The sequence below is a fragment of the Labeo rohita genome, chromosome 5 (assembly GCF_022985175.1).
Source record: "Labeo rohita strain BAU-BD-2019 chromosome 5, IGBB_LRoh.1.0, whole genome shotgun sequence".
In the NCBI taxonomy this organism is placed as follows: domain Eukaryota; kingdom Metazoa; phylum Chordata; class Actinopteri; order Cypriniformes; family Cyprinidae; genus Labeo; species Labeo rohita.
This window is the reverse complement of record NC_066873.1, coordinates 21,833,752-21,861,613: the sequence shown is the minus strand read 5'-3', so window position 1 is coordinate 21,861,613 and position 27,862 is coordinate 21,833,752. Positions and strand designations below refer to the sequence as shown.

The following is a 27,862-nucleotide window of genomic DNA, read 5'->3' as shown; positions in this document are numbered from 1 at the left end:
CGATATATGTTGGGTAACATTATAACTTAAATTGTACAGCAGCTTTAAAAAAAAAAAAACTAAATTGCTAATACAGTTGTGACATCCACAAAATAAACTATAGACAACTGGAGATGCATTCTCTTTTTGGTCTGACAGGATTCATAGTACTACAACACAACATTCTCACATGACTGCATCTACTGCACAGCAGATGTGAAGGAAAGGAACATGTAAACCTATCGCAGACAGGAATGAGGGGTCACACTTCTGTTTTTTTTTTTTTAGGTCTTCTAATACACCTATTGACAACTGGTCCCAAACTACATTACTGAGTCCCAATGTGTAATCAGGGCAAAGGTCACAGGTTATTACAAATCCACTTTTTAGCTAAAAGCTTAAAGGGATAATTCACCCAAAAATGAAAATTCTGTCATTAATTACTTAGCCTAATGTCGTTCCAAACCCATAAGACATTTGTTCATTTTCGGAACAAAAATTAAGATATTTTTGATGTAATCCAAGAGCTTTCTGACCCTGGATACACAGCAAAGATCCTACCACGTTCAAGGTCCAGAAAGGTACCAAGAACATTAACAAAATTGTCCATGTTCAATTGTAATTTTATGAAGCTATGAGAATACTTTTTGTTGCGCAAAAAACTAAAATAACAAGTTTTTGTGCACAAAAAGTATTCTCATAACTTCATAAAATTACGGTTGAACCACTGACGTCACATGCTATTGTGTCAAAGTTCTTGGTACTTTTCTGGAACTTGAACATGGTAGGAGCGCTCGAATTTCATAAAAAAAAAAAAGATGAACGAGCGTCTTATAGGTTTGGAACGACGTAAGGGTGAGAAATTAATAACAGAATTTTCATTTCTAGGTAAACTATTCCTTTAAAACGTGATGATTACCTGTAGTAATGCAACTTTTGTTCATGTAAGTGCTTTTGATTACAATATCTAATTTATTCCATCTGTTATAGGATTTTATTGTTCTCTTTGTTAATCATCGTTTGTTCTTTCACAGCAAAATTGACAGTGCTTTGGTACACGTTTGGTAAAGAATCCAGAAAGACTTCAAACAAAGATTCATGTTTTTTAAAAACAAGAGCAGCTAAAAACAACATTGCAGGGAGGATACTGTAAAAAGAAAACAATAAAAAGCACATAAATCTAAGAACATGTTTATATGTTTTCAAATATTGGACATCTACTTAAAGCACCAGTGTTTTTTGATATTAAAACCTGAAAAGCTAATTGAATCTTTCGACTCGTGTAGTTACAGTGCAACTAAAACCGATGGTCATGGAAGGGAACAGCAAATCACCTTCTGAAAAACGCTGTTTCTCCCTCCAAAAACAACCTGCTCAAGTAATTCTCCACCCCTAGAGAGGTTTAGTCATGCTGGATTTAAGAAAATAAGACAAGTGTAGGTCTTTTTGCATATCAACTTCCTATTATATAGAATTTGTTAAGCCTTATATATTATTATTTTAATAAACGTATAATCTCTCTCTATATGATCTAGTATATTGTATCTATGTACAGTAATACATATGATGATATGTACACACACAAGTGAGTTATTCTAGCGCTCACGCACACTGAGTAATGTGAAAGGGAAAGTGAACATGGCTGTTTTAAGCAGTTACAGTAGGACTTGCGGACATGCTTCTTTTTTTAAGTTTATAAATTAAGCTCACATTTAAATTTTAACCATGAGAATTCTGGCGTCTCAAAAACCTAAAGTCACCACCATGAGTTATTGCATTTGCAAAGCAAACCACACGTTCAATAATGTCACTCCACCGAAGAGCTCCTTCCTGTAGTGCCACACATTCACTTACCATGTGCTTGGATGTTTTGTTTTGCATGTTTGTTGATTGGAAGACCTCTGGTGTTGATTTCCCAAACAGTGAACCATGTCGCCCCCTTGTGGTTATTTTCCGTCCTTCATTTGGTAGTTTTTTTAATGGGTTAAAAGTGAGAGTTTGGTTTGCATCACTGGGCGTCACTCTCTCTCTCTCACTGAACGGGAGCTCCTGTGGTTGGTTGGGAGTGTGCTCGTGCCATCACAGTCATGGGTGAATGCTTACAGAGTTCAACAGGACATGAGCTGGTTTTGTCTGCTGAGATGGAGATGTCTGTCATTGGGCTTCCTCCACAGCAGGGGGCAGCATGCCCTTTTCTCGCAAGTGGTTGCGCAGTGTATTGAAGATGCTGAGTTGCTGTTCTGGTTGCAGGACGAGCAACTGCTGTAAAACCTTACTGGGGTTCGGCCCTCTGCGGAAAAGACAAAACGAAAAGACAAAAAGTGTCAAACATGCAACCTGTGTATTTGCATCTCTGGGATCACAGGAACACCAAACAGAGAAGTGCTGATATTGAAATCAAAATGCTAAACAGTACCCTTATTTTTTTAAATATAGCAGAAGTGAACTCTTCTGCTCACCAAGCCTGCATTTTTTTGATCCCAAGTACAGGAAATACTAACATTTTGGAACATTTCTACTATTTAAATAAGTGTTTTCTATTTGAATATATTTTAAAATGTACTTAATTCCTGTGATTTCAAAGCTGAAGGTGTAGCATCATTACTCCAGTCATATGGTCCTTCAGAAATCATTCTAATATTTTGATTTACTGCTATTATATTGTACTGTATTATTATGTTAAAAACAGCTGAGTAGAAGTTTTTCAGATTTCTTTGACGTTCAAAAGAACAGCATTTATCTGAAATAGAAATCTTTTCTAACTTTATAAATGTCTTTATTATCATAAAACATCCTTGCTAAATAAAAATATTCATTTCTATACCCCCCACCACCAAAAAAAAAAAACTAACTCCAAGCTTTTGAATGGTATAGTATATAATGTTACAAAAGCTTTTTATTTCAGATAAATGCTGATCTTTGGATTTGTCTACTCCTCAACGAATCCTGAAAAAAAAAACTGTTTTAAGTATTGATAATAATAATCATAATAATAATAATAATAACAACAAAAAATGTTTCTTAAACAGCAAATCAGCATACTGGAATGATTTCTGAAGGATCATGTGACACTGAAGATTGGACTAATGATGCTGAAAATTTAGCTTTGATCACAGGAATAAATTACACTTTAAATTACACTTTTCAAATAGAAAGCAGTTATTTTAAAAAGTAAAAATATTTCACAATATTACTGCTTTTGCTGTATTTTGGATCAAATAAATGCAGGCTTGGTGAGCAGATGATGCTTCTTTAAAAATATTAAAAATCTTACTGTTCAAAAACTTTTGACTTCGCAGTGTACACTAAATTAGCAAAAAATGTGATGTGAATAAAATATTAAAAATGCATGATTATATATTCACATGATCACATGAAATGAAAAGCTAATAATTATTTAAATCATAAAAATGTTACATTTAAATAAATGTTTTTAAAATTGCAACATTCAAATATACCTGTAAATATATACCCGTTTATCTGCACGTCATGTGACCATGTAAGCAGGTATATTTATATGCATGTCATTTGACCTTGTCTTAATACATTTTTTGAAAAATCATATTTTTTTATGAGTTTCATTTTGAATGTAGTAATTTTAAAATGATTTTTAATGAAATTATACAATACTGAAGCTGTATATATATATAATGAAATATAAATAATTTCCACTTTAAACCCCTGCCAAGACATGATAATGTAAATGCTGATTTACAGTAGACTTATCTTTCTAAATTTAATCACAGTTATGGGTCAAATTGACTAAAATTAATTGTCTTAATGACAATGGGAAGATGCACAAGTCTCATTTGAACTGTGTTGCTTGTGTCACTTAAATTGGAAAGGGTTAGACTATCTGTCACAGTTTGACTTAAACCATACATTATGTCGAAGGTAATTAAAAAGTTACAGCCTACTTATGACTAAATCTAATTTATTTATTGGCCAAAGCCAGTGTTTACACACATTTTGCACTTAGTCTCTTAATTAGATAATAGACCCCGTCTAATTCTAATTGCAATAATTATTTTTATTTTTACACTATCAGTAGCACCTATTGTATGGATTTTGATTGGTAATATTCTTTCAAAAGGATAAAGTGTAACCAAATAAGTTAAGGTCACCTGAATCCCTCACCTGATAAAACTTGCTATGTAAACATGAACGAACGTCGCCATCAGATACTGACAGTCAAAACGATCCATTATTCCACCATGACCAGGAATGGTGTCTGCAAAGTCCTACAAAATGAAAAAAAGCACAAGCTCACAGTGTAAACGAGTGTAAAAGGACACAAATTCAAGGGTTTATATGTGAATTCTGCTGAATGTGAACTAACTTTGATCTTAAAAGCTCGTTTGAAGCCACTGGCAAAGAATCCACCAAATGGTCCGATCAGAGAGGCGAACGAAGAGAGTGCAATACTGTGGATCTGAAATGGGTAAAGGTTCACCGTTTTCTGCAGACACAAGCAAGATGTGGACACCATTACATATTACATAAAGAAACACTGTTATAAAACAGTTATCATTTCAAAGGATTCAGGGGTAAAACAACCCTCACATTTATTATATGTGACCCAGGACCACAAAATCAGACATAAGTGTCAATTTTTTGAAACTGAGATGTATACATCATCTGAAAGCTGAATAAATATGCTTTCCACTGATGCATGGTTTGTTATGATAGGACTATTAATATTTGGCCAAGATACATCTATTTGAAAATCTGTAATCTGAGGGTGCAAATATTTACGGCTGGAAATTTAAAAAAATCTTCATGGAACATGATCTTTACTTAATATACTAGTGATTTTTGGCATATTCCAACATATTTTTGGCTAATGCTACAAAAACACCAGTGTTACTTAAGACTGGTTTGTGGTCCAAGGTAACATATATCAAGCAGAGCTTTATCAGGCCAGTACCTCTTAGGTGTAACAGTGCTCTGTCCTGTACTCACCCATCTAACTGCATTCTGCACCACTGCAGGAAGTGTGTATTCCTGTATCATGAAGAGATTTGAGGGCTCACACTCCACTGCAAAGCGGTTTGTCTCACTGTTGTATTCCACTGGACAAACAAAGTACTGGTACTGGGATAGCAGGTACGCAAACTGGAATAGGAGGGAGACATTAAGGTTTTAGTTCTCACACACCTCTTACCATGAGGGTTATGGGGTAATATAACAGTTGTTGGTATTGCTTGAAGGTAGGGTGAGCATACAGACATGTCCTGTCTAGGATATCTAAATTGCCTAAAATATCCAGGTTTTGGCTCATATTCTGGTTAGACTTGCTAAAGGTAATGACTGAAATGTAGTTTGCGTACGGGCATTGTACATAATCGACCAATCAAGGTGCGACAAAATGGGATCTACAAAGAAAAGTCACAGCCATGGAAACACATGTACATATAATGTATGAAAACTGTGTAGCGGATGCCAAACCCATACATTTTAGGGAATTTGGAAATTGGTCGCTCTACTTAAAGGTCTAACGGTGACTTACAAAGAAACTGAACACCACTGTTGCAAAGAATCCCCCAATGAATCCTTCCCAGGTCTTCTTTGGGGAGAGCTGCAAGAGAGCAAAGAGGTTTGAGATAAGACCATTTTCATCCACAACGCATTTAATTATGTAAATTCACTCATCAGTTCAGAAAATTAAGGGACAGAGAATGTTTGTCACAAATGTTTAGTGCTGTGAGGAAACATCTACCATGTAAATTTCACAGGTTCACCTTAATCAGTGGAGTTCTTCCAAAAAAGAAGCCAAACAGGTAGGCCATGATGTCATTACAGATCACAATAGAGATGGGAACAATAAACCTAGGGCACAAAGTACAGTTTTAATTTACAAACAAATACTGTAGGAGAGAAGAAAATGCAGTGAACCACAACATATAAAGAACAATGGGAGAGAAGAAGGTTCACATTAGTTTAATTTACATCAGTGAGTTAGAGAATTAGAATGTGCATTTTAACAAAGATATCTAAAAGATGAACAATTATGAATAGAAATGAGTGTTTCTGCTCTCACTTGAGCAACCAGTTATTGTGTTATCATGTGGAAGATCAGGAAACACAGGAATGCAGCTTGAGAAACTCAAGAAGGAGTGAGGTGAAACCTCAGACAAGTCTGTCAGGTCAGGTGGGCTTACCAGATCATTCCCTCAAACAGGTTCTGAATAACCAGATGTGACTGAGTCACCACAATCAACAAGGTCACATGGGTCCAAGCAAACTGGAATGGCAAGCACAAACATACACACACACACACACACACACACACACACACACAATGGTCACCCACACAGACACGCACAAACACAGAGTGAACGGTTGAAATGTTATCTACTTACTGAAACAATGATAATGCAAGGCATGTTATGGCAGATATCCAAACAGATACAATCACAGTGTGATTTATGTTGAATTTTTTTTTTTTTTTTTGTAAATGTTAAATTAGTAGTCTGTAGTAAGATTTAAAAAAATATATATATAAATGTTTGACTACTTGGCTGGAATAAAAGTATTTTGCTGTTGAGTGTTTCATTTGACAGTTTTTAAGCTCACGTGGTATGGGTGTGACCACACTTACAAAGAAAATTACATTTTGCTGACATCACTGGTTTAAGTGAAGTAAGTCACAGTTTGTGGCTATTATTAGAGATTCTGAACCGCTGTAGCTGGACTCAACCCAACAACTCAACACTTAAGTTTCTAGTTAATGAATAACCAAAAACTTACATCAAAACTATGTTGGCATGTCTTGAAGGAAATATCAGTGCTAGCAAGGCAGCAGCTTCAATTTAGGCTTTGGGGTTGTGTCAATAAAAAGCAGCATAAGCACCATTACTGTTGTCATGACACCAAGTGTGTCTTGTTTTCAGTCAGTTTTACAAGCCACTATCTTTAGAGTGCAATGAAAACATCAGTAACTATTCATTATGCAGATAAATGCACAAAAGACCAATGACCTCAAACATGTGAACGTTACTGTGTATAGTTTATTTAAAAAAGAATTGACGCCTAATACTAAAATGATCTATATTGCATCTAAATTAAATCTGTAAGCTAAAAGGTCACGAAACCCGTAGGTTCCCGTGGTTCAGTTTCAGCACTGAACCAGAATAAAAGTGATAAAAGTGCTGCCTTGCATACACTGTAAATATATGTCATGCAAAAACTCATTTAAACATTATTTGCAATACTTTCACAATCCCCACTGTATCTAACATGAACTCATTATACAGAAACATAACATTAAATGTGACAATATGACATATTATGACATACTGACTACTAAATATCCAAAGGCTCAACACATGATATGCACATGACTGAACGAAGTGGACAATTTAGTTCTGGCTGGCATATAAATGACTGATACACACCATATAAAACTGCAGGCGGTAATGTTTCTTCACTAAACTCAGTACAAACATGCAGAAACCTGTAAAAAGCAAATAACATGCAGTTAATTTCCTACAATACAGAAAATAAGTATACATCTTATCACTGTTTACTGTATAATTCTGCTGATTTATCTAAAGAAATGGATTTGAGAGACAGCAGATAAGCATTTGTTTTATTTTGGAAAGCGTTATGACAGCAGCACACACATCATTATAGACTATTTTGTTTTTGTACATTCAAGAAACAAAATTCTAGAACAAACACTGGGTTATATTTTATACTGTATATTCTGATTTATATATTGTCTGTGATGATGACCATTAAGCTGTGCTGGAGACAGAGCCAAGTTTAGTGAGAAAAAAAAAAATGACTGCAGGGCAAACCTACAACAGCTGCCAGCATACTGTGCATTTACGGCCACAACAGAGGCAAAGTACATGCGCCTTTGGTCCTACTGTAAGTATGAACACGCATCTACTGTACATCTACATCTGCAGCAGTGTATTTGTCATGGCCCTAAGCTGGTCCAAACTCATGAGGTTTTACACAAATTCATGCAGCTTGAGTGATGCTGTCATTAGGCAAAAGGGCAACACACCAAATATTAAAACATCCAGAAATTCACGCTTTTTTGTTAATTCAACTTATCAGTCTAAACAGTTGTGACACTTAAGGTTGTGCTATATGTACACTACCGTTCAAAATTCTTGTTATCACAGTTAAAAATAGTTGTTCATACTTTTGTAAAAATCTTTGTTTACTTAAAAAAACAAAACAAAAAAAACAACAACAACTTTTGAATGGTAGCATAGCTGCATGTGAAAGGAGAAGTTCACTTCCAGAACAAAAATTTAAAGATAATTTACTCACCCCCTTGTCATCCAAGATGTTCATGTCTTTCCTTCTTCAGTCATGAAGAAATTATGTTTTTTTGAGGAAAACATTTCAGGAATTAACTCCATATAGTGGACTTCAATGGTGCCTGTGAGTTTGAACTTCCAAAATGCAGTTTAAATGCAGCTTCAAAGGGCTTTAAATGATTCCAGCCAAAGAAGAAGGGTCTTATCTAGCAAAACGATTGGTTATTTTCTAAAAAAAATTAAATGTAAAATTAAAAATTAAAAATTGATATACTTCTTAACCTCAAACGCTCATCCTGTCTAGTCCTGCCTGAACTGTGTTTTTCCGGTTCAGTTAGGGTATGTCGAAAAACTCCCATCTCATTTTCTCCCTCAACTTTAAAATCATCCTATATTGCTGCAGAAGTACCGACCCAGTGTTTGCAATAGTGAAAATGCAAATAAGATCAAACACCCTTAACATAAAAAGATAAAACAGAGATGTAGAACGATTTTGAAGTTGGAGGAGAAAATGAGATGGGAGTTTTTTGACATACCCTAACTGTTTTGAACCGTAAAAAAAACAGTTCTGGCAGACCTAGACAAGACAAGCGTTTGAGGTTAAAAGGTATTTTATATTTATATTAAAAGGTATTTTTGAGGTTTAAAGGTAATTTTTTTTTTAGAAAATAACCAATCGTTTCTCTAGATAAGACCCTTCTTCCTTGGATGGGATCGTTTAGCGCCCTTTGAAGTTGTATTTAAACTGCATTTTGGAAGTTCAAACTCAGGGGCACCATTGAAGTCCACTATATGGAGGTAATTCCTGAAATGTTTCCTCAAAAAACAATTTCTTTACGACTGAAGAAAGAAAAACTTAAACATCTTAGATGACAAAGGGGTGAGTACATTATCTGTAAATTTTTGTTCTGTAAGTGAACTTCTTGAATAGCTTGTTGGCACAGAGCAACAGCTTATTTACAATAATTAAAGCATGAAAGCATATGTTAAAGCGATCAAGCAAACAATCAACTTTCATGAAGTCATTTAATGCTTTGCATACCATTCTATATATAATCTATAAACAATATATAAACTATGCAAGGAAGGTAATTGTGCACTGTAGGCTTTTGACCTAGAATCATAAAAGTTTCTGATAGTCTTCGTGGAATGTTTAATGCAGTTACACTCACCTGCCAAATACAGTGCAAAAGAAATAAACCGGTGATAACGTACAAGGAACTGCAAAGGCTCCTCTCTTTGGACTAGTGCGCCAAAATAATCAGCCACTGTCTCTCCATAAAAGAAGTAGTTCACACAAATCAAGAAATACCTGAAATACAAGATGCATTTGTGTCAAGATCTGACGATTTGAGTGAAGGAAACGTATTTTTGGAAACAATACATGGCCCCTTTTAGCTACTTGGCTGTCATGTTGTTTTGCAGGTGGGGTGTACTTTATGCTTGGTTCCAACATGGAAGTGCACTTTGCTCAAGTCCAGTTAATCACTACTTTATCTATGACAAAAGGTAACTGGTAAAACGTGAGAGTGGGTGTGTGTTTGTTTGTAGTTGAATACATGAATGTAAAGTACATGAAGCAGAGAGAAGGGAAAGGGTAAGAGAGATAGGGAGAGTTAAGGGGTGAAAGGAAAGCTAGCCAGCATTTTACTTACCAGCTTAGAGTCCTAAACCATGGAAGATCATAGGAATGGTAAACTCTGTAGCCAATGGTTATAATTTCATGAAAACACTTGATTTGAACACCCATAACCTACAAAAAAAGATTATAAAAATGTAAGAGCTGAACATATTCAAATAGCACTTAGTCAAACATATATTTAAAACACTGTAGTGACTCAGATCAACTTTTCACTGAAAATTTGCACATTATGTCAAGAATGGTTAAAAATGAGCTAAATGACAGAATGTAGCCTGAAGGGTTTGTAGGAGGACAGCTGGGATGTTTTGTAAATGTTTTTAATAGAAACCACAAACGTTGGCTAGCCAATGGTCAGTGTGCTTGTCTTGTTAACAGTGTTTGCACAGTACATATATGGTTGGTACTCAAACTTACCACTAATATGAGCATAATGGGTCCCAAATAGATGATGAGAAAGAAGCCAATGATCATTGTCAATGACAATATGCCTCTTATCCACCAGTTCTTCCACCTGTGTAAATAAAAATCAATTTGAATGCAGAAACCAAGAAAACTAAGGGTATAGATGACATTTTCCCTTTGTGTTTACTTGGAAATATACTAAAAGCCTGTGAAAGTGGTGGAAATGATGAGGTGTGAAATGTTTAACTGAAAACCCACTGACTTCCCCACTGTTAAAATGTGGGTGCATTTAACTGAATGAAACAAAATGATCTAAGCTTCAGTGTTGAACACTGAAGATGTATTTATGATATTCTGCGCTTTGTGAGAACAAAGCTGACGGGTTAGATTTATGGTGATGGTGCCATAAATGTAATAAATGGGGCTCCATGAGAGATATGAATTCTTCGTTTTCTGGCCTAGAGTGCAATAAACGGTTTGCAGGTGCCACAACTCATGCAAGCCACTGAAAAGAACAGAAGGGAATTTGTCAATGGAGAGAAAGAGAAAAGGGAGGGAGGGGGAAAAAAGTGCAGCATCATCACAAAGTGTGGTGGGTAGCCAGGCGCCGGCATTCAGGCTTGTCGTTGGACCAGCGCCTCTGCGGTCTTTTAAAGAGCCTGCAGCAAATCCCACCAACAGAACAGCAAAACTGACAAGGATTAGGATTGTTCCTAATAAAGATCCCGTTTAATCTCTCGGAGGGCCCGTTACCCTGTCAAACCGACCCCCTAACCTCATCAGCATATCAAAAATCACTGTCTTATTGATCAAAATTAAAAGTAAATAGCTGAACAATATGCCCTGCTGTAAGCTTATGCATCAGCTTTTAAAGATTAACCAGATCAATTCTTACTAAAAAATCCTTTGTGTGCAGAAAGGGTTGTTTTTAGAGAATATTAGTGTATGGGTCTCCTATTTTCCCAGTGAAAACAGGTTCAACCTGTTTGTGATGCATCAGAGACTCATAGTTTCCCATGTGCATTGAACTGAGGCCTAAACGTCTGTGCAGGCACATAATGCCGACATAGATTGTTTGGGGAGTTGCTCATGAGCTCAGTGTCATTGGGTACCTAGATGACAAGCCCTCCAGGGCTTTGTTGAGACACTGTGGAGTGTTATCTGCGGAAGGTGGCACGTCTGGTGTGTCCGCTTTGGAGTCACCCTCCGTTTCTCCTTCCCCCTCACCGGGAAAGGCAAGCCTGTCGTCTCCATCTGCCTCCTGCAGAGTATGAACACACGGTGAGGAAATAAAAACAAACTAGATAATTAATGCAGTAATATCAACGCAGATAATTATATACACTTAACAACACAAAGATAAACAGTTTTATATGTGACTCTGGACCACAAAACCAGCCATAAGTAGCACGGGTATATTTGTAGCAATAGCCAAAAATACACTGTTTGGGTCAAAATTATTGATATTTCTTTTATGCTAAAAATTATTAGATATAAAATAAATAATAATATTATTTAGAAATAATATTAGATTATTAAATAAAGATCATGTTCCATTAAGATATTTTGTAAATATACCAAAGCTAATTTTTTGATTAGTAATATGCATTGCTAAGAACTTCATTTGGACAAGTTTAAAGGCGATTTTCTCAATATTTAGATTTTTCTGCACACTGAGATTCCAGATTTTCAAATCTCGACCAAATATTGTCCCATCATAACAAACCATACTTCAATGGAAAGCTTATTTATTCAGCTTTTAGATGACGTATAAATTTCAATTTAAAAAAAACTGACCCTTATGATTGGTTTTGTGGTATCGTGATACAAGGTCTTGTTACAGTGATGCCTTATTTTTGTAGGCAAACCTGGATGTTGGCATCACCCTTGTTCCCTCAACAAAAACACAATAGGATTTTTCAAACAGCTTTTGGATTATTGCAGAAAATAATCTGTGACCAACAAAAGTTTGTGACCAACTTATATGTTTTGTTCATCATGACATAACTCTGAAGCCTAAATACAATCACCAGAAGTAAAAGGATGATGGAACTAGAAGCTCAGAGTTTTTTTTCCTACAAAAATACATCATCCCTGCAGCACACTGCACGTTGCAGCTCTCATTCATAGCAATATGAGTGAACTGTCTCAAGTATTAAACAGTCTTTGGCTGTCTTGTTTTTTTCTTTGGAATATTACATAAACACATCCTAAGAAATATTTCCAAAAAAACACTGAATTAGGTAAGAGAACCACCAGACACTTGGACGGAGACTAAAAACAAAACTCACAATGTCATAATTCAATGGTCTTTCACAATCACCATGAAATGCAGCCCTTCATGGAAATCACAGATTTACCAGTCAAAGCAATAGAGAGCGACGGTGGACAGGATATTAGACAGCACGACTTATGCAAATGCTAGACAAATGTCTCTGAGGAAAATCAATCGGGCTTGAGGACATGGCACCCGAGTAGGTGCGGTACAGTAGACTGAAGACACCCGTCTGCTCGACACAAGGTGACGAGGTGAAGAGAGGCGGCTTTCTCATCTTTCACTGTTGTCTTGGCCAGCACAACACAACTACAAGCCAAGGAAAAGAATAAAATATGGCCAGTAGCAGAGGAAACTAATGGATGAGGTGAAGAAGAATGTACTAAAAGAGGAAAAGTTGGACCAATATTTCACCATCACAGCTTGTGGTTATGATTTGATAAATAACATGTATACAAGGGCTGAGTTACTTACTGAAATGTATCACATCTCATGTAATCGCTCCAAGTGTGTCTCAAGGCACCAGTTTACAGCATTAGTTGAAAGAGAAGAAAAATTTACATGTACTGTACTGGATAAATAAATTAGAAAAAAGCACCTCTTTTAGTAGCTTAGATAGTGTAGGGTCTAACATGCATGTTGTTGGTTTACATGATTTAAAGGTGCACTAAGCAAGCACTAAGCTGTCCAGCAGTGGAGAGAACTCAAGGAGTGGGAAGGCCTGGAATCAGACGCCGAGGCTGCATGGTTTATTTCTGATAGATGTGTAACGTTGGTTTTGCGTTTCACACAACTAGTTCATAAAGTAGTTCATAAAGTCATTATTGCTGTGCTGTTGGGACATATCAACGCAGGTTGATGCTTTATTTTTCATCAATTTAGCAACTGTACTGTATAAATACCTGGGGTTGTGATTGTCTTCTTCTAAAAGAGACAAAAAGTAATCAGATCTAGAAGTTTTTAATGCTTTTCTATAGGAGGAGGTACTTTCCCTCCATGCAATATGAAATACTTCTGTTCAGTTCTGAACAGTTCTGAACTTCTAGTTCAGATGCACTCCATTTTTCAAATTGATTAGTGAAATCTGTGTCAATATCCAGCCCTAATGATCTCTGATAACATCATTATAGGGAAATATGACTGGCTATCAAGGATCATTGCCAGTTTGTAAGCCTGGCATGTGGTTTCAGCAGCAGCCCACATCTTGGAAAGCGTGATGTGTAATTGTCTGATAATATGCAATAAATCTGTAATCTGGATTTATCTGCTGTGCCGGCAGTCTACCGCTGCGATCGCTGAGCAGTTCACAAAGTAGCTGATCTGCCTTTCAGACTGAAAAACAAAATATTGCACGCTAAAGAAAAAAATCCCAAGAACAGCTTGTTTTACAGCACCTAAAAGTAAACATGGTCAAACAAGCTACACACTGATAATTTAATATGTAATACTGCATAGACGTAATGCTCCTCTGCGGCCTAAACTAACCTTGAATGTCACATAAAAGACACACTGTTGTCCAGTCTAAGTTGGCGGTTCATGAATAAGCTACAATGTGGTACAGACTTTATGCCAGGCAAAAGTCTGGCTTCTGTGAGACTATGCCAGCTTTGTTATTCACAGATTTGGTGTATTTTATGATGTTTCCGTCAAACTCCTTGCTGACAACCAAATTTGGCTATGTAAGAACAAGACGAACGTTGTACAATTTCCAAATTTAGCCAATGGACCAAAGCCTTCAGACCATGACTGTAAGAAGCTGTGCCGAGGAGGTAATTGGGAGCAAGCTGCATCGAGCAGGGAGGTCACTCATGTCTGAAACAAGGCTCAGATTAAGGCTGGTAAAAGAAACCCTCTGCTAACTTTTTAATGAGAACACACTCAAGCCCCCAGAAAACATTCATGGAAATGTACAGATCTGAGCAATACTCATTCCAGCTACCATCTACATCAGTGTAGTCCAACTACACTTTTTCCAATGTGAAAATGAAATGGCTATTTTTGATAAAGGAAACTGAATGCAACAAACAAACTGCAACATTATCCCTCTTCATATGCTGCCAAGACAATAGACAGATGAGAAGAAAGAGTTTCCTAACGCTACAGATGAGTGGACCTATTATTAGCCTGAGGGTTTCACTAAATGGTAGCCTTGTAGCATTCTACAATCAAAAAAATCAGCATTTATAAATGTACGCTGGTATATTTTCACTATTTAAATGGCACTCAACAGTCAATAGGACACTACGGCTCTTAAAACTTAATGGTAAATCAACACGTTCCACAGGCTATTTTACTTTCACACTGTTTTATTTTGTTCCCTGATGCATCCTTATAATGTTAGTCAAGGTTACTTGGATCAGATCACCTTATTTCTTGTAAGTATTTAATTTTATTTATTATTTCAGTTGTTTGACAAGACAGTAACTACATTAGACTACAAAATAAACAAATAATATGCATGATTTTATAATAATAATAACAACTTAGTGTTATAATTAATACATTGTTCAATAAAATAAAATAAAAATAATAATATAATATAGTATAATAATATAATATAAAATATAATATAATATAATATAATATAATATAATATAATATAATATAATATAATATAAGAATATAATGTAATAGCAACAAATTCTCAATGACCAGTTTTTTTTATTTTACAAGAGGAAGCACTGTGAACATTAGAGTATGTCTGAACACTACAATCATTTCTTTTATTTCAAGCAAGCAAGGAAAATCCATGACCTTTAGACAAGAAAAAAATTGCTGTGTATGTGTTCTTGAGAGCTGTGTGCTCCACACATGTATCTTACTGCCTATGAGACTCCTGGAAGTGAAGGGATAAGAAGACTAGCCTGCTGATTAGCTGCTCCATAAATGAGACTACACTAATCCCTGAGAGAGAAAGAGGGAAAAGCCCCAGTCCAGCTCTGTCCCAAAAGGGCCTAGCGCACACCAAAACACAAACACTCAAAGACATAAGGACCGCAGCCAGCAGTCACCGCATCTCTCATTCAGTTTCTACCTGCAGAGCCAGTATCTGTAACAGACTTGCTGAACTGACAGAGATCATATAACCAATGAACAGTAGAAGTGTCAAAAAACCTGCCAAATCATCACTTCCGCAGCCTATTAAGTCCTCTCTAAAGTGCTTTAAGGGTGAAAACAAAGTGTCAGTAAAGGACGATATCCTCTGTGGATTTTTTCCTGGAGATGACAGTTTGGCCCAGTTTTCACTGTCCCTTTAAATGCTTTACAGCAGTGGCAAAAAAACAACGACAGGCTGATCAGGAATTTGTAGTGTTGCAGCAAATACCAAAATGGACACACTCATGGCTGATGTCAAAAGGGGATGCAGCAGAATTCCAAACGCAGTGTTGCGTACTGTATTCTGTGCTAATTAGTCTACTGTTGCATTATGGGAAAAAACACTGCTGAAAATAGCAGCACAGTATGTTCTGCAGGATACATATAACACATAAAATGTCCCTGTTACAAGTCCTGAGAAACGGCTATGGCCAAATGTGTTAGCCAGTCAAATCACTCTGAGTTTTGAGGAACGTCAGACGTTTTTGTAGAAAACATGCTGAACATAGGCACAACAATGCAATGGCATTGTCATAGAAAACAATGCAGATAAAACAAAAGAGGACTACGGGAGACACAAATCGGATTTGAACAGTTGCAATACATAGTGTGGACAGTCAGTCATCTGCATCGGATTCCAATCGGATATGCACAAACTCAGATTTGGGCTGACAGCCTGGAAAAGGCTTTAGGCCCTGTTTACACTAGTGCGTTTCCATTTTGAAATCCTGGTCTACACTGGCATTTGCACTGCATTTCAGAAACAATATGTGGTCTAACTACACACGAAAACGTACGTCACATGACCATTCCGGCTGCATACGTCATCAAGGATGTCTTATTTAAGTTTAATAAAAATGACTGTTATTCCTTGGGGTGTAAAAATACTGATATATTCTGTAAATGAGCCTCCGACAACAAATTAGTATTATGTTATTGTTTACATGGTCGTCAAGGATACACTGAGCAAATGTGGGCAGCCACGCCATCGTTTTCAGAAGTCTCTGTTTTGGTCCGTTTATACTGTAATGCAACCCCGGAGTTTTCAAACTAAAATGGGGCCTGCAGCGTTTTCAAAAGTGTCCTTTTTTGAGGGTCGAAAACTACAGAGTAGTGTAAACATTGCATTTTAAAACCAAAACGCACTAGTGTAAACATAGCCTTCTTGTTGTGAAAAATATATTTTTAAAACATAATAATAATATCAATTACTCAAATTAACTGAACAAGGTTCCCATAACATATGATCACATCTACATTTCCAGGCCTAAACCGAATTGTATAATTCTAAATCACTAGGGGTGTAACGATACACAGAAGTCACGGTTCAGCACATATCTTGGTTTTGGGGTCACGGTTTGATACGAGTTTGGTAAAACAGAAAATGTATTTTTCATTTATTTTGAATGAACAGTAATGCTACATACATGTCCCTGCTGAAAAAAACAACTAAAACCAGCCTAGACTGGTTGGCTGGTTTTAGCTGGTCATCACGCCTGGTCTTAGCTGGTCAGGCTGGGAGACCAGCTGGGAGACCAGCTAAAACCAGCTACTTCCAGCTTAAACCAGCTAAGACCAGCCAACCAGCGTAGGCTGGTTTAAGCTGTTTTTTTCAGCAGGGGTAACATGAGCAGTTGATTTTGATTTGAATTAGATTATATAATTTCAAGATTTAACGCAAAAAGCAGAACGGTCTCATTTTATATTAGTGCTATAATTATGCTACAAGACATGAAACAAAAACAGCTGACGGACTGAATGAAAAAGCAAATTCACTCTCTGACAGCAGGTGGCACTTATGGAACAGCAGCCATATAGAGTTTCTTTGGTTACCGCTGTAAACAAAACAGCTGCAGTTAAAAACACTATGTATTATATATGTAATATGCAATATTCAGTTCTTCTCTGAGACACATTCATATAAACCCCCACATATCTGTCTTCCTATATTTTAAGAATCACAAACAGTGAACTTGACCTGCCTGCTACAGTATTTTCTCCTCTTTACAGACTTCATCAAAATTCCACACAAATTACATTTTGGGAACTAATTGCAATCCAGTTTTTGTGCAATCGTGCATCTCTAGAACCAGAAACTTTCCCACACTGCTGATTTAAAACAAGCAGGCGGTTCTTCGAGCTTCTGCGTGCCATCGGAGCTCGTCGTTCTTGTTTTGGGTTGGATGCGTAGATCGTCTCTTCTTCTGCTCTTTCCTGTTTTGACAGTTAGCGCTGCATTACCGCACGCACCCCCTTGTGGATTGACAGCCTATGACTGACTGTATTCGTCGTCTGACTGCATGAAAACCGTGGCGGTTCGGGATGAATACTGTTGATACGGGATGTACTGTTACACCCCTAAAAAAAATAAATAAAATAAAATAACAGAAATAATTGTGTGATTATAATACATGCTGAGTAACCAGCTTTCTGTGGTAAATTGCAGAAGTAGGCCATGACCACGGGAAGAGACCGAATCTGTCGCTGAGGCCAGGCTGCAGGACATGCTGCGCAGAGGTTATGACGGTCCACTGAACCCCAAAGACTGCTGAGGTGGTACATTGAGCAGAGCACCATGCTAAAGCCCAGAGAGACTGAGGCTAATGATGCTACTCTCATTGAGAGGAAAAGTAAACAAGATATTAACTGAAAACCATGGGACTGAGCTCTGTACATAACCCCATAATGTTACTATGAGTGATGGAGAGACTGACCTTGAGAGAACTGGCCGAAGGGCTCTAGATGGACAGTCAAAGCTCTGCCCGTGAGACATCAGCATTAGTCTTATAAGGTCAGCAAGTCTCCAGGACATGAACACAATGTTCTTTCAGAGACTTAGTGTTTCATTGACTAAATTTGCCACATTTAAAATGAAAAGGATAAACCAGATGCCCTTGCAGAAGTATCTGTGAATAAACAAGAGTATTTCTGGATAATCAGCAATGAATATGCTTAAGTCTGCAGTCTTGGTCACATCATTTTAGGATTTTTTTTGTTTGTTTTTAAAACATATATTATTATAATTAATAATAATGTTAATAAATATTTACAAGTGTATTGTGTTGTTTATATTATATTTAAAATTAACTTATGAAATTATTAAAATAACATTATGTAAAGTTTTAAGATGCACTACAACCCTTAGACAAATACTCCTGCGCTAACTTTCCCAAAGTTAGGGAACTTTTCCTGGGGAAACAACATATGACAGCTCTATGATCCTAAGTTCAACAGAGTGAAGACATGACTGTCTTCACACAAAGATCTCATGTGACTAAATCATTAGTAATTACCGAGTCACGAGTTCAAATCTTCCATTTTGGCCGTTGTGCTGCTCCCTTCTCAACCTTTCCACACTGATTTGTTGTCACATGTGATCTACGCCAACGCTCAGCTATCAAACAAAATGACATCATTTCCAGGGAAGAGTAAATAACGGCTCTATTCAATCAGTTACAGATACACTATATACAGGATTTGTGAACAGATTCTGTCAGATGTTAGATCTTAAAAGCAAAGCACAACTCCATGTGTCTAGGGTATTCATAAAAACAAAGGCAAAACACTGACACTGAACACTCACAATCTGAAAGCACCTGCCTTTATTAACTTCTTTCTGATAAACAACTAATACTACACTGACGCAAAGCTGACCCAAAATGTATCTTTCAGCTCTTAAACAAATATTTCCCAATATAACAAACATATACTTCTAACACTAAATTGATTTTTCAGCTCAGGATGTGCATAATGAGTTTACTATCCAGCAAAAACACTCTGGGGCACTAGTGATGTCACAATGCACTGTAGCAAGTTCAATGGCACCCAGTATGTTTCACAATAAATGAATGTTGATCATTTGAAATGGCTGCCATAATAAAAATGCTTACAACAGGACAATGTCACATACAACTAAATACTAAAAAAAATGTCATTATTAACTCACTCTCATCTCTTTCAACTTTCTTATAGAAAAAATAAAATTCACTTTCAATGTACAGCCAGAACCAACGAAAATACATGGAGACTGAGTCCGACTTCTTCTTTTGTGCTCCTCAGCAGAAAGTCATACTTGTTTGGAACAACATGAGGGTGCATAAATGATGTAAGTTTTTTATTTTGGGGTGAACTCTAATTCAAAAGACATAAAACCGCTCTGTATGACACGCACCACTGATTCTGACAGCTGACCGTGTCTCAAACCAACGCGCTGTCTATCTAGACAGTATATTTGGGCATCTATATAAGATGGTCAGAATGCTCAGAACGTTCCAGACGTGTCTACGATGACCAAAAATTCTGTCTAGGTAGGCAGCTCAATAGGTTTTGCGACACAGCCACTGACACTGTGGCTTTACAGTGTGTTTGGCTCAGCAACTTAATATGAAGCAACCGAGAGTTTAAAAATGAAATGAATTAAAGTGGCAGTCCCCGACTCCCCGAAAATAAAAGTCGCCATGTACAATACTAATATTTCCTTAAACAACTTGTTTTGTGTAATATGTTCTCAGGTTGAAGCGGTCTGACTGGTTGCTTGTTAGCTGCTTAGCTAGAAGGTCATTCGCAGTCGACTGAGGGAAATAAAGCCTCTTGAATGAGCGTGTGCTCTATAAATTACCTTGTCACTGATGTTTTCAGTGCTGTCGGGGTCTCCTCCTCCTCCTCGCCGTCTCAGCTCCGTCATTTTTTGCTTATTTCAGTCTAAATAATGCATAGATATCGTCGGAGGTCCGTGAAAATGAAGCAGAGCGGGGTTCGCGTCCGTCTCGGTAATCCGGTTAATTTAACCTACTGCGACCATCCAAGTATCTCCCGCGGCAGGTGGAGGGACAGACAGCCTGCGTGCTTTGTTTATGCCCGCAGATCTGCTGCTGTTTTGTTAGTTAAGTGAGAGACCAACCTCTCTCCCTCTCTTTCCCTCTCTCTACCTCTCTCACTCACCCAGTGACTCAACATAAAGAGGAAACACTGCTCCACTCTGCGGCTGGAGTTTAGCGCACTTCACTCCTCAAACTCAGCTGTCAGGGAAAGTTACTTTAAAAAGTAATGTATTACAATATTGCGTTACTACATGAAAAGTAACTAAATGCGTTACTTTTAATGGAAAGTAATGCACTTTTGGCTTACTTTTTGTCACCTGCGCTGGGCTTGTTTATTTATTTTTAATAACAAAAAGAACAAAAGTTATATTTTTGGCAACTGTAAAAGCCCTTTACACCAAAAGTGAAATAAAAAAGCCTCAGGCTGAAGAAGCGCTTCTGCGCCTCACTCCCAATTTCTCTCAACATGGGGACAGGAGAACTGAATAAGTGCATTAAAAGCATTAAAAGTAACTCAGATATTGTTTTGGAAATTTAAAACTAATGTGTTACTTTACTACACTCTAAAAAATGCGGGGTTCAGCTTTGTTGGTTCATTTTATATGGGTTGTTTTCAAAAAAAAACATGCTGGGCAGTGTTGCCAAGTCTGAATTGAAGCGACCCCAATAACGTGATATTTAGCCCCTGGAATGCAATTTTTACTAGTGGAAACCCGCCAGAATGCAATCTCTGACAGGGGACCTCCCTCGAAAGACATTATAGGCTAGTTTTGATTAACAATTGGCCATTTTTTTGTTAAGACCTAGCAACCCTGATGCTGGGTTATGTTTTTTAAACCCAAATGCTGGCAGCTTGTTGGGTCATTTTATTGGGTTTCTTTTTTTTTTTATTTCATTTTTAATGGGTTATTAAATATTGGGTTATTTTTATTACTCGACCACTGGGTTGAGCCTGTCTCCGACGAGAGGAGTTTTTTAGCGCCGCCGATTTGGTGCACTTCTTCATCGAAATAAAGGTTTATACATTTTATTTAATTCGTATGTATTTATAGTACAAGTCTTTACTGTACTGTAAATTCTATTATTTTACGCAACGCAGCATATAAGGACGAAATCGTTTCACATGATGGAAACGCCTTTTGCCTTGCATTACATAAACTGCATGATTTCATTCGTTATATACTGAATTTAATTTAATATTAAAATATGTTCTCTAATCTTGTTTATGCGTAGGTTATGGAGCCAGTCATGGCATTTTTCGGCTACAAGCGAAACACAAGGCGGCGGTCTGAGGTTCATAGTTCCCCCGCCGAACAGCATCCCATCACCGGCTTAGATTTCGCCCACACACCGGCACGAGAATTACCACTATTTCAGTGAAAAGATCCGCTCAATACAATGAAAATTCTACTCTTCAGTGGTACATTTTTTATTTCTAAAATGCTTGTTAAAGGGGTCATCGGATGCCCATTTTCCACAAGTTGATATGATTCTTTAGGGTCTTAATGAAAGTCTATATACTTTGGTTAGAAATTCTCAATGGTAGTGTAAAACAACACCCTTTTTACCTTGTCAAAATGAGCTCTGCAAAAATCATCCCATTCTGATGGATTGTTCCTTTAAATGCAAATGAGCTCTGCTCGCCCCGCCCCTCTCTTCTCTCTGTGGAGTGACAAGCCTGTTTACTTTAGCCGCATTTAGCCGCTAAACTTGCTAACTAGCAGGTTATTAGAAAGGTGATTGCAGAGATTCATAATAAACCCCTTATAACAGTTACTCATTTCTGCTGTAGGTGAAGCTGGATCATGAATGATTTGGGCGAACATAGACGTGTTTATGTAGATCAGGAGACGCATTCCCTTCACAAACAAACCTAATCCACTGCATCTTCAGCGGCTCAGATGTTCATTATTACAACCAGCAACACAACACCTCAAATGCTCAGTCGGAGATATTGTTGTCTAGCCTACATCCCTGCTCCGGCATCGAAACAATGGAGGTCGGACTGTTACAGCTGATGTAGGGCAGGTCTGAGGTAAGAGCTCATGTCAGTCAACTATCGTGGGAGCGGCCTCTGTCTGTGTGTCGCCACACCGACAGGCATCTGAGAATGGCTCGATTTGAAAAAGGGGATATTATTTTTAGAGATTAATTAAAAAACACTACATGGATTTATATCATTATAGGACAGATGTGTACATACACTGCCAACACACATTAATGTTCAAACAACATGTAAAAGTGAACTTTGCATCCGATGACCCCCTTAAACATGTTTAAATATATGTAATATTGTAAACTATGCTGTATTCACCCAAATTAATTCAATTTTTGTCCATGGGTGTTTTCACTTAATAATAAATGTTCATCTTTTGATTATTGATGTTGCCTGTATAATTCTGTGTGTGATTTTTTAATTGTCAGCCCATTTTAAGACAGCAATATAATTTTTAAACAATAGTTGACTTAAATAAAACAACTTAGCATGTTGGGTAACATTTAACCCAGGGGTGCCCAACCCTGTTCCTGGAGATCTATCTTCCTGCAGAGTTCAGTTCCAACCCTGATCAAAGACACCTGAACCAACTAATTAGGATCTGAAGGAGCACTTGATAATTACAGACAGGTGTGTTTCATCAGGGTTGGAGCTAAACTCTGCAGGAAGGTAGATCTCCAGGAACAGGGTTGGGCACCCCTGATTTAACCCAACCAGCTGGGTCAAAATAACCCAGCATGTGTTCTGTTCATTATTTACCCAGCGTTAGCATTTTTTAGAGTGCAGTTACTTGGAAAAAAAAAGTGATCTGATTACGTAACTTATGCAACTTAATTGTAATGTGTTACCCACAACACTGACTCACCACGGTCCAAATGTGATTGTTTCTTTTTGTCAAGTTATGATGATAATAAACTGAGTTTATATTGTCAAGTCACATCTAACCATTTTTAGTTCTGGAAAGACATTTTCCTTGTAACTAAAAGGAGCTAACTAATGCTCTTTTATAGGGATGAAATTTGTCATTATTTACTCATCCTCATGTCTTTTGTTTAACACGAGCCACCATTCACTCTGATTGCATTTTTTTCCCTAAATGGTGACCAGTGTCTTATTGACTAACACTTTGTTTTTGTGAAAGAGAGTCATGTAGGGTTGAAACAATGTGATGGTGACTAAATGATGACGAGAGATTTTATTTTTGTGGGAATTATCCCTATAAAGCTAAACGCTGGAATATATTTTGTAGATTTTAAGTGAAAAGGTAATTTTTTTTATTAACTGAATAGTGGTGACCAAACAGTTGACAGCAGCCAAAATTACTATGGAAGTCCATGGCTACAGTAAAGTGTTTGGTTTCCACCATTCTTGAAAAGAAATTCATTCAGGTTAGGAACAAGTGGAGGGTGAGTAAATGATTACAGAATTTTTATTTTTGGGTGAACTATCCCAAGCATGAAAACATCCATATCCCACAAATAAACCAAGTGTACAGTGACAACCGAATTTTCATTATATCTGCCTGGTGTGTAATAATAATAATGATAGGCCTAAATGTTAAAGCAGTGCCAGAAGATAATGTCTCTTTATTTTGTTTCCATTATATTCCAGTTCATGTTTACATCATTTTGTAATTTCTGTCTCCTAAGCATGTTTGTTAGCTCTGTATTATTAAAGGATATTACAAAGTACTAGCAAACAGATGTGTGGTTTTGGCATGACAAGTCTGACACTTGCTTTCTCAAGAAGGCGCAGTGGTTTACTGGACACCTAAATTTAAACATGCATGTTGCAAGAAGTCTGAAGAAATTATGTTCCACTAGAAAGGATCATTTCTCAGACAAGTAAGCGTTCAGCTATGTTCCTAGAAACCCGTCATCAAACACCTTAGTGCTTTCATCAGAGACTTCATACTGCGCTTTGTTGTAGTTGTTCTTAAAGGGATAGTTCACCCAAAAATCAAAGTTCTGTCTTTAAATACTCACCCTCATGTCGTTTCAAATCCGAAAGACCTTTGTTCATCTTTGGAATATTTTTGAGAAAATTCTCATAGCTTCGTAAAATTACAGTCCTTATTATGTTTCCGGGTCTTGGAACGTTTCAGTTGCATTGCTGTCCATGCAGGGTCAGAAAGACCTCGGATTTCATCAACAATATTTTAATTTGTGTTCAGAAGATGAACAAAGGTCTTACGGGTTTATAACGACAAGAGGGTGAGTAATTAATGACAAAAAATAGTTTTTGGGTGAACTATCCCTTTAAGTGATCAGGACATACACAGGAGTTTCCAGCACAATGAATGCTGTCTGTTTTTAGCATTGATTAAACACACTGTATTCAACTGCTTTGATGCAATTTAGTCAATCATTTTTCTATATTTTTTATACATTTTCTAAAGAAATCCTATTATATCTGTGTCTGTTAACATTCCTGGCCTACAAGATTTTATATTTGTGCATTACATTGCAATGCATGATGGAAAAAACTCATTTGAGGACACTGGTGGTGGTAAACAGCAAGTATTTAATTGAAATTAAATTAAAAAGTATGAGTACCATATCTATTGCGTCATAATAACAGGTATAGGGGTTATTTATGGGGGGAGGGGTTCATGTAATTGTTTCTCAACACAAATATACAATGAACATTCAGCTACCACAGTTTTGCACACTAGATACTGTAGTAATGCAGTCTATCACAAGACCACCAAACAGGGACAATCCGTGTGTATTTCATCAGTTCTGGGATCAGTCCTCAACATCCATACATAGAGTATAAAAGTCAACCCAGAGTTGTGGGACACTCTGTATATCCGCCTAAAACTGTACACAAAACCTTCAGGGCTTCAGGATCGACTCGTTAGATAATGCCGTAAAAATGAGCAAAAAGAGAAAACAAATAAAACATAATGCCAAAAACATGTACAATACACTGACACAGAAAGTCAGCTGTGTTAGACATGCAACAAGTAACCAAACTTGCTGAAAAAAAAAAAAAAAAAAATCATAATCATAAAAAAGAAATCCTTATAATTGCATAAATACTTTGTACAGTTCATCTCACTGTAAAGAAATGCACCCTTTCAAAATAACAGCCCACAACATAAAAACACATCTGATAAAACAGTGATTACTCCATCTCTTTGTCTTGTCTACATGTCAAGGTGCAAAAATAATTTCAGATTGATATAGCCATTTGATCTTTGAGCTGCTTGTCGACAGCAAAATCCCAACAGCTTTATGATGTTATGATTGCACGCTGATTTACAGTACATTAATATAGAATTCAACTATAACGAGTGCATATTAGGCTGTACGGAAATCATACAACAGTGAATAAAACAACTGCAATGGTAACAAATCTTTTAAAAGTGTAAGTGTCAGAACATTTAAAGAAAGAAAAAGAAATTCTCTCTATTACTTAAAGCAGCACTTTTAATAAGGTATTGCCCACAGTATCAAAAAAAGGTCTAAAATGAAGAGAAACTAGGCTTCCAGTCCATTAAAAGTGTTAAATCCCTTATTCTTTACACATGATAACATTAAGCTACATCTTTCGTGAAATGTGTGGAGTGAAAACATCAGTAACTATTGCTTTCATAATCTACAGACATTTACACTGGTGCAACATCGCAAATGGTTAAAATGGTGAGAAGAAGAATAAATGTATGTTTTTACTAAAAACAACCATTTTAAAGCTAGTGTCAGAACATTTAAGTCGTCTAATTCATATTAGTTAACAACAGATGAGGAATCACATTAAGGTCAGTCAGAGAAATTCCATACTAATGCAAAATGTACAGATGCAAAACATCCAATATGAACTAAGCAGAAACTGTGAAGCTTCAGAAATGTTTCATATTAGTCTTTGAAATGTGGTGGAATCATTTAAAGGTCATTAAAAAACATTTAAAGCGGTCATTATTCTGAATTCAACATTTACATACTTTCATTGACCTATTTGACTGTTAAAATATGATAATAATTACATAATCAAGGCAGGTTGGCAACAAAACTGAAACTGAAAAAACTGAAATCTGTGGCAACTGGCTGATACTGTGGGCAACACTTGAACAGAACATATAAAAGAAACATATTAAGCATTTGCATAACTAGACAAGCTAGTAATGTCAACCCACAAACATTTATCAACATTCATAGTCCCCAATATTATTCCCGCTGGGAGGCTGTGACTTGTGACATCGACTTACACACACGCTCGCATTTTTGTTCTTTTAAAGCCAGGAGTGATTTTTTAACATACTGTAATACTATATTACAAGCAACGTGTTGTGTTTTGGATTTCTTCTTTTTATCTCTTAATAATGACTTTTTGTTTTTACCGTTTCTAGTTAAAAATGCCATTGTAAGTATTTACAATATAAACAAATGTCATCTCGTTTCATCAGGAAGCGTTTTATACGCATTGCTTTTTCTAAAATCTAAACGTGATGCCGACTTTGCGGATGACGCCGATGAGATGACGGAGCATACTGCAAAAGAAAATGCATGAATGAAAGTAAACTAACAATCGTCTTTTGAATGGTCGCACTTCTGCAGTGTGTGAAATTATGAGCATTAGTGATCCCATTTTGGTCTACGTCAGTGCTTTACCGATGAGATTTTGCACGGGGAGCAGTGAAATGGTTTTTTTTTTTTTTCGGGTGGTTGGTGTTTTGGGCTTTGGGCATGTGATGCGGGGGTGCGGGTGATCTAGTTTCTCGGGCTTTCTTCAGAGCCTCGCTCATGCTGTAGGTTGTAGTAACAGTTCTGACACACACGCACAGGAGAGGAGATTTTCAGCCGCTTGATCTCTGACTGGAAGCGACTACACCTGAGGGGACAAGCAACAAATTGTGAAATGCTTTTTTAAAGATTATGAACACAGTTTTTAGAATGCAAATAAACAAAAACCACAAATCACAAGAAAAAACAAAAACAAAACAAAAAAAACCTGTAGTCTTTTGCTGATTGGTTTTGGAAAAAGACATATATACATACACAATAAAAACAAAAATAGAAAACCAACAAAAAATACAGATGCAAAGCAGCAATTAATGGGTTCAAGCACTGTATAGAAAAAGACATTTCATATTAACCAGCAAGCTTGCAATCACCTAAATCAATGATTTAAAAAAAAAAGGATTTTTGGCAAATCCAGGTAATTTCCCATAGAAATATGATGATTTGTAACATTTATAACTGTTATAGTGCCACCTATAGTCCGATCTCCAAAAATCTATGCATGCTTGTTTAGAATCACCTGTCGCATGTGCTCACCTAGTTTTGCTAAGTTTTGAGTTTTTGTTTAGGATTTATAGGCTTTTGGGTATATTTGCCCCTTTTCTAACCCCATTAAAGCTATGATAATCAC

The 27,862-nt window shown here is 36.7% G+C and overlaps 2 protein-coding genes across 7 annotated transcripts in view; both read right to left on the bottom strand.

Annotated features, from left to right (window-relative positions):
* Positions 1–43: 43 nt before the first annotated feature.
* On the bottom strand, positions 44–20,616 carry cds1 (CDP-diacylglycerol synthase (phosphatidate cytidylyltransferase) 1). Its single transcript, XM_051109698.1, has 13 exons — positions 20,292–20,616; positions 11,415–11,563; positions 10,315–10,411; positions 9,914–10,011; positions 9,431–9,570; positions 7,377–7,435; positions 6,141–6,223; positions 5,721–5,808; positions 5,489–5,557; positions 4,942–5,094; positions 4,319–4,438; positions 4,117–4,220; positions 44–2,269 (listed from the first exon to the last, which is right to left on the bottom strand). The coding sequence occupies exons 1-13, from the start codon at positions 20,355–20,357 to the stop codon at positions 2,134–2,136; spliced, it is 1,362 nt and encodes a 453-aa protein (XP_050965655.1). The 5' UTR covers positions 20,358–20,616; the 3' UTR covers positions 44–2,133.
* Positions 20,617–24,992: 4,376 nt separating this feature from the next.
* wdfy3 (WD repeat and FYVE domain containing 3) overlaps positions 24,993–27,862 on the bottom strand; it is a 96,215-nt gene continuing 93,345 nt past the window's right edge. For all 6 annotated transcript variants that reach the window (XM_051108965.1, XM_051108967.1, XM_051108962.1 and 3 more), the window contains one exon: positions 24,993–27,322. In XM_051108965.1, coding sequence (XP_050964922.1) covers positions 27,202–27,322 — 121 coding nt within the window. In that variant the 3' untranslated portion in view covers positions 24,993–27,201. The remainder of the gene's footprint in view (positions 27,323–27,862) is intronic.